Raw genomic sequence first — 8012 nt, 5'->3', positions numbered from 1 at the left:
CCCCCCCCCCCCCCAATCAAAACAAAAATCAGTAGAAAGTAACTGGTAAGTATGGGAGGAACTGGTCTTGTGAGTCGAAATTTTTTAAAAGTTCATTCCAGTACTGCGTTAGCTAAACAGATTACTGCTTATATCTGTTGAATAATTTAATTCCTAAAAGTCCTATAGCCAGTCAGAAATGAGCTTATTCATAAAAGTACAGTATAATCCAGTAAACCTGTAATTTTATGTATAAGCTAGTCTCTGATTGAAAAATGCAACAGATGTCATCTCAAAGCCACCTCAGGTGTAGTAGCTCGTGACTTGAGTGGTGGCCTCCAATCTGCCAGTTTTTCATTTCCTAGTACTGGAGAAATGGCACAGTGAGCTCACAGCTTTGGAGGTTTTACCAAAGGAACTGATGTCTTTCTACCACTGGCTTAGCTTGGGCTTTTTTACTCTGAAGCAAGACATATAGTGAACATAGCCAGAGAAACTACCTTGCCACCAACCAGTGTAAACTACAGTGTTCTGGTGATAATCTAAAACCAGCAGTGCGCACATGGTGGGGTACGGCCTATATACATTATTTGTATAGGTAGACCTTTTTTACTCTTTAGAATAATGCCTTTTCTTAAATGACATACTCTCATTGTAAAAAAAAAAAATTTTTCAAGCAGTACAAAAAATATATAAAGAAGAAAACAAATAAGAAAGTCCCTGTCAACCAGAAATAGGCAATGGTTTTTTATTTATTTTTTATCTTTTTTTTGGGGGGGCCGTGCCATGCAGCATGCAGGATCTTAGTTTCCCACTAGGGATCGAACCCGCGGCCCCTGCAGTGGAAGCGCGGAGTCTTAACCACTGGACCACCAGGGAAGTCCCTAGGCGGTGTGTTAAACTAAACTTCGTAAAGAAAGCTCAGAAGATTTTCATGAATAGTGTGCCTCCTAGAAATCTGTCGTCAAACTTGATGAAAAGATAATTGTTAGTGTCAAACCTTGGTTTCACCCCCCCCCCCCCCATAATCTTCCCATCGCTCATATCGTAAGAGTTTTGAAATGAGGTGGTCACTTGATGTTAATGTACACTGGGTTTTGGGGTTTTTCCCCACTATACTTTGTCTCATGGACCTGGACAAAGTAGCAGTTGTGTTTATGTGCCTTGTCAGTGTGGGTGTGAGCTGATTTGTTTTATGCTAAACACTGGTAGCAAAAATTAATCTCATTAAAAGGGAAGTAACTTTACTTTCATAATCAACGTGGAAAGGTACACACAGTTTAGTTTGGGGGAAATGTCAGGTTAAATGTTTGAATACTAATTAAGCTTGTTTAATGAATGGTGTATCCTCTCTGGTTGATAGAAAAGATTTTGTAAAGAAACTTATACTTGATTATATGCTTCCAAAATGGGTTTTCCCCCAAAGCAGTGCTCCTGTTGGTCTAAACCTTCTTAGAATTGTTCTCATTACTTGTTTTGTTAAAATTGAAATTGTTCGATTTAGTCTCTGAACTGAGTTTCAGATAACTTGATCAATTTAAAAATTCCTTGCTACCCTTAAAGAACAAAAAAACCCCACCGTTGCCAATAGTTGATTCTCCATATTCACAGTAGTTAGGTTCTTTAAAACCACTGCAAACACCAAATTGGCGGATACGGAGCCATTGCTCATAGAGGAAATATACAGGCTCCTGTGAGCCTCTGGTCATATTTTTGTCAGCCATTCAATACATAACCTTGCTTTATGTGTTTGTGTTTAAAGACGCCTTGTTTAATATATATAGTTGATTGATTAACAATGAACTCACGGCCAACAGCACTGTAACTCATGCCTGCGTGAGGCTTCTCTAACAAGGCACATCCCAGCCTTGCACTAGACAGCACTTCAGCATGATGTTTGGGTGCTGTTTTATTTTAACAGCAAAATCACTAACAAAAAGCACAAAAGAGCAGAAAGCCTGGCACTAAATAGATTGTGAAAAGGACACTTGTTTACTGTTTGAGCTGAGACAAGGCAGAGTGTTGGCTCATTCAACCTCAGCTGGGAATGTATGTGTCAGGTGACAGATGTTTCACTGCTCTGTGGATGTCTGAATGACAGCAAAAGGCCCCAAGTATTGATTTCAGGGTTACAAATAAATTTTAATGAGTAGACAAATTTGCAGACGTGAAATCTATGAGTAATGGGAATCAGCTACTTAGTAGAAGAAGATTTCTCAAGCTCAGGAGCCTTCTTCAAGGATAAGTTCCTACAAAGCTTTGAGCAATCGCACTATCCTTGGAGTGAGTAAAAATAGTCACCTTCCGGAGCTTCAACAGAGGGGGCAAGCTCATTTGTTTAATTACAGTCTTATTTCTTAAATTTTTACTGAAAGTTAACTTAAGTTGGTTATACTGTTAAAAGGTTAATTATCTTAACCTCCCCCTATGACTTTCAGTTAAATACAAAACTAAATAAGGCTTAAGGTTCTTAAAGTCCATTGAGAAAATATTCTTCACACTGATGAGAATTGCAACTTTTTTTAATATAAATTTACTTATTTATTTATTTTTGGCTGCGTTGGGTCTTTGTTGCTGCACATGGGTTTTCTCTAGTTGCGGTGAGCAGGGGCTTCTCTTCGTTGCGGTGCGTGGGCTTCTCGTGGCGGTGGCTTTTCTTGTTGCGGAGCACAGGCTCTAGGCGCGCGGGCTTCAGTAGTTGTGGCTCGTGGGCTCTTGAGCTCAGGCTCAGTAGTTGTGGCACATGGGCTTAGGTGCTCCGCGGCATGTGGGATCTTCCCGGACCAGGACTCGAACCCGTGTCTCCTGCATTGGCAGGAGGATTCTTAACCACTGCGCCACCAGGGAAGTCCAAATTGCAACTTACTTTTTAATTCTAAATGAGATGCAGTTTACTTCTGTTGGTAATTATTTTAGCGGTGCACAAATGAATGGGGGGGGGACCCTTTGCAGCCAGAGGAGGTGTGGGTTGGGTCTGCGGTTCCTGCTCTCTGGCGCCCTCTCTGGGAAGGGAGTGGGCCTGATCACAGCTTTGTTTACACACAGGTGCTTTGCTTTTAGAATGATCCACACCCGAATTGCAGCAGAAACAGAAAAATGGGGAATGTCACCCAGAGGTGACTTTGTATTTTTATTTTGTCTTCATATCTAGCTTTTTCCTTTTGATTTTGTGTTCTAAATTGTAACTTCTAAATTTCAGGTTTATCTTTTTTAATAACTGTGTAGATTGTATTAGAAAACAATAAAATGTGCTTTGAGCATTTTTGTGTTAAGCCATATTAGAATATTATGGACTTTTCCTGCAAGCTAAGAATTTACAGCTCGTTTTATTTTTCTCTCCTAAGATTCTTTTTTTATTTTAGAAGTCTGTTAGCATTGACATTACCCAACAGATTCACGTTTGGACTCATTTTGTATGCACTTTTGATGCTGGACAAACTAAAGAATTTAAAATTAAACTTAATTTACACAAGCTATGTTATCAGCTTTGAAACAGCAGTTTAAAAGATAATTCAATGTCATCTTCCTCCTTCAGGCTTCAGGGATGACTTCTTAGGAGGCAGGGGAGGGAGTCGCCCAGGTGACCGGCGAACAGGCCCCCCAATGGGAAGTCGTTTCAGAGATGGCCCTCCCCTTCGAGGGCCCAATATGGATTTCAGAGAACCAACAGAAGGTATGACGATAACGTGAACGTGTAAATGGAGCTCTGAAGGGTGTCTTTTCGTGGCACATTTGTAAGCCATGTTGTGTTTCCCTCCCCCAGAGGAAAGAGCACAGAGACCACGGCTCCAGCTTAAACCTCGAACAGTTGCAACGCCCCTCAATCAAGTAGCCAACCCCAACTCTGCTATCTTCGGGGGAGCCAGGCCCAGAGAGGAAGTCGTTCACAAGGAGCAAGAATGAGCTTGCGGTTGGGAGGGAATGGGATGTGGGGGCGGTTCGAGCGAGACCACAGCCTGGCTGCCCCCCAGACCGGCAGTCCTGCAGTTACCATTCCTGCGCCTGACCTTTGTCCTCCTTTCTTACAGTGGAAACACAGAGCTTGTGAGTGCATGTCAGCAGTTAACAAGTGGTTTTTAGTACATTCTTGGCTTTGCTGAATCTACCTAGTGCCTGTTTTGTGCTTTTTTTTTTTTTCCTTCCTGCCACTCCTTTCCTATTTTCCTTCTGTCCTTTTTCCTTCTCGCTCCTTGTTTCTTTCCAGCACATGAGTTTCTCTAGAGGGACAGAGGCAGCTGCCGTGCGGGAGTTCTTTATACTGAAGTGCTGCTTCATTTCTCCTTTGCTTTTCTGTTCTTCCTTTAGCCACACTGGGCGTTTCCTTTGATTTTTCTCAGCAACCTGCATGTTGAGTTCTGTATTGCTGTGGCTTCCAAGAAAAAAAACAAGTCACAAATTGGGTAGCATCTTGTTTTTATTCAGCTGTTATCAGCATACAGAATTTGGGACACATTGCTTTCAAAACAAGGATAAAATATCTGTTGATCTTTGCAAATTCCTTCCTGTAACTATTTATAGATAGTCCTGACTCCATTACTCCCTCCGCAGATGGGAGAATAGGCATACATTTCAAACAGCAAAACCTAAAAGGATAATGTGAACTGCTGGCGGGGTGTGCACCTAGGAGATAAATTGAATACACTGCCGTGTTCACATGCTTTATTACTGCTCTTTCAACACCGTGTCCAAACCGGTTCCCTTCTTTCACCGGCCGTTTTAGAGGCTCCTCTGTGGCTGGATGTAGCGAACTGCTGTCTGGTTTCCTTTCTGCTGGCTGCAGAGGTGCTTTGGGCACTGCAGGTGGTAGCGCGGTGCTGGGCTCACTTCCTAGTGCGGACGCTGCTTCCTCTCCAACCCCGGTGTCGTGTGTTCTGCATCACTCCCTGTGTTTATCTGTTCCCTGATACAAGTAATAGTGAGATACTGCACTTCCCACCATCCCTGAATTTTAGAGTGAAAGAACGGGCCTAGAATCTGGCACTTTACTCTCTTTCACTTGATGCATTGAGAATTTGACTATGCAGAGCTGTCAGATAACTGGTAGGTGGCTTGAGGTCACTAGTTCTCAGCTTTAGGATGTTCACTCCCACATACAGTGTTCAGCACTCACCCAGGCTAGGCAGCAGCTTTTGAGCTTGAACACCTCTGTGTGAACAAATTCTTTAGCACCTGAGTCCCACTTCATCCAACTGGGAGCAGTTCAGGGTCAGCTAGAGCCCCGGAAAAGAGAGACCCTCACCAGCATGACTGGAGGGCCGGGGGCAGGCTGGCCCACACAGTGTGCTTAGAAAGTAGCTCCTCACTAGCTGCCATCCTCGGCTTCTCTTACTTTGTCTTTGTCACCAGGTCTCAGCAATTTACAGAACTCTCCCTCCTTTCCGTCCTTCCACCTGTCATGTTTGCTTCTGAAATAAGAACCATTTGTGTAACACCAATACTTACCTTAAGAAAGACATGCATTATGTGGTTGTAATCAAACCTGATGCTTTCAGACGACCTACTTACATCTTCAGTGTGGAAAAGATTAAGAACAAAACAAATTCATCTAAACTTCTGGGCAATCCAGTTGACTTTTAAATGTAAGAATGGAATTCCAAACACTTAACACATTCAGCTATATGACAGAAAGTAAATCTATGGATATGGTATTTTGTGAATGATCTTTTAAATAAAAGAAAACCTTACGTAATATTTAATGCTTGTCTTTATTTTTGAGTTGTTTTTTAGCTGCTTGTGAAGTTAATTTTAAATTTGGAAAGTAGTGTCCAAATTTAGTGGAATGTACTGCAGAGTGAGCAAAGCGTCTTGCTTTCGGAAGTTACAAGATGTGTGAAATTATTTTAAAAGCTGGTGATGATCAGAGATGGGATGCCAACTTTCTTCCTGTTTTGTTTTTTTTCCCCAAAAACTAATTTCTCTTTTTCTTTGGTGGGGGGGGGGGATTTTTTAAATTTATTTTTGGCTGCGTTTGGTCTTCATTGCTGCGCACGGGCTTTCTCTAGTTGGGGCGAGTGGGGGCTACTCTTTGTTGCGGTGCGTGGGCTTTTCATTGCAGTGGCTTCTCTTGTTGTGGAGCACGGGCTCTAGGCGCGCGGGCTTCAGCAGTTGTGGCATGTGGGCTCAGTAGTTGTGGCTCGCAGGCTCTAGAGCACAGGCTCAGTAGTTGTGGCACACGGGCTTAGCTGCTCCGCAGTATGTGGGATCTTCCCAGACCAGGGCTTGAACCTATGTCCCCTGCATTGGCAGGCGGATTCTTAGCCACTGCGCCACCAGGGAAGTCCCCAAACCAATTTTTCTAACAAATGTTACATGATGTGGTCATAGTTTTTGGTTGGGTAAAGGAACTTTTAAAAATAACTGCTTGTTTGAGAAGAAATCCTAGGTGCTCCTCATGTGCATGATGGGTGCTGCTTCGTGGCAAGCAGATCGTGTGTTTGAGGAGGCGCTGCTGTGTAGTTGAGTGATTTTATGACCCAGTGGGCAAGGGCCAGGGCTTTGAGCTACGTGTGGGAGAGGCCAGGCTGGTGGGGAGGGTGCAGAAGTTGCTTACCTTGCGGTCAGAGCCTGACTGCAGCTTAATCTGGAGAAACAAGGCGGGGAGGATGGGTGCTGTTCCGGCCAAGTGCGTGAGGGACTGTTTACTGCAGCTGCTCCTCAGCCGAGGGCTTGAAGGAGAGGACTTGATGCGACTGGGGTTTCCTTAAAAGAGTGGGAGGGAGCATTCCTGAGGCTGGAAACCCTCTGCCCAAAGTTAAGGAGTTGGAACTTGGTGTCCTGGAGGGTTTTCCTGGGGCTGGTGGCCAGAGGCTTGAAATCCAACTCTGTGAGCCTTTTTTCCAAAGGTTCTTTGGATTCCATCCTAAGGGGCCTGTGGAATGTTCAGACCCTTGGAAGGATCATCTGTGTCTCCCAGTAATTCAGAGGTTTCTTGTGACTGAGGTGAGACTGCAGCTGTCTTTCTGCCTCCCCCAGATGTTGCTGTTACTATGCAGTGGTTGCTTCTCACAAGCACCTCTTCCCTTGGCCTGTAATAACTTTCGTAATATTAAGACATCACAGTGTTTTAGTACCTGCGTCTCATGCATAAGTAACTGAATTGAGACGGGAAGGTATGTCTTTCTCCAAATAAGCACCTAAATAAATAGTGTCATTTTCATAAAAGTTTGTACCACCTATGTGAGTGTTCCAGAGATAGGTTTAGACAGATAATTGACATCTGGTTTCTCTCTGCTATTCTTGAACTGGTTTCAGAGAAGCATTTTAGTAGAGTGCCAAGTGAGGCCCTTTTAATAAGGGGTTCAGGTTTCTAAGAATGTTCTTTCCTCGGAGTCCATTTTGTCCGAAGCCAGATTGTTTCTCCGGGTCCCGGGAGAGGACAGGTTTCCACAGCAGGCTTCCAGAAGCCTGGGTTTCCCATCATGACTCAAATGTCTTGTTTCTTCAGGGAGGTCTTGGTGAGCTCGAGGCAGAAAGGGGTAAGTAGTCAGGAGGGGCGTACGTTCAGGTGAGGAAGGAAGGTGTTGACATTGTTACCTGGCATCCCCTTTCAATTCGTGATTGCTTAGGGGTAGCCTGGTTTTCTCAGTGAAGGAAGTTACTTGGTAGAGATCAAGTCTAGAAGAAGAAAAACTGATTGACTTGAGTTTGTTAAAGCCACTCTGGCTTGAGATGCGTTAGAAACAGCATTGCTTTGCTATGTCTTGAGATGGTGCAATGCAGCCTCTAGAGATTCTTGTGCCTGATTTTTTAAACAACCTTATTATAATCTCTCCACGAGTCATGCTTCAGATAAACTTTTTTCTTCCTCTCAGTCCTCTTCTCAAATTCCAAATGGCTGTTGAGGTCATGCGGGGTCACTAGTACCGTGACAAGGTTCACTCTTTGGAATGGCCACCTCAGTAGGACCTGAGGGGGCCCAGTGCTGTCTGTGGGGCTACTTGGTCCCGTGGAGGATGGGGTCAGTGGCCTGTTCGCAGTTCAGCTGCTGCTTGATGTCTGCACAGTGGGATTTCTCCCCACTGTTTTTGTAGGGA

At 43.9% G+C, this 8012-nt stretch overlaps 1 protein-coding gene across 2 annotated transcripts in view; it reads left to right on the top strand.

Moving 5' to 3' along the window:
- Positions 1-5670, top strand: part of EIF4H (eukaryotic translation initiation factor 4H) — a 25104-nt gene extending 19434 nt beyond the window's left edge. For both annotated transcript variants that reach the window (XM_007468773.1, XM_007468772.1), the window contains 2 exons: positions 3515-3652; positions 3743-5670. In XM_007468773.1, the coding sequence (XP_007468835.1) occupies positions 3515-3652; positions 3743-3882 (278 nt within the window). In that variant the 3' untranslated portion in view covers positions 3883-5670. The remainder of the gene's footprint in view (positions 1-3514; positions 3653-3742) is intronic.
- The last annotated feature ends 2342 nt before the right edge of the window (positions 5671-8012 follow it).

This window comes from Lipotes vexillifer, unplaced genomic scaffold, assembly GCF_000442215.2.
Source record: "Lipotes vexillifer unplaced genomic scaffold, Lipotes_vexillifer_v1.1 scaffold12, whole genome shotgun sequence".
In the NCBI taxonomy this organism is placed as follows: domain Eukaryota; kingdom Metazoa; phylum Chordata; class Mammalia; order Artiodactyla; family Lipotidae; genus Lipotes; species Lipotes vexillifer.
The sequence above is the reverse complement of the archived record's forward strand: the minus strand, read 5'-3'. Positions and strand labels throughout refer to the sequence as shown.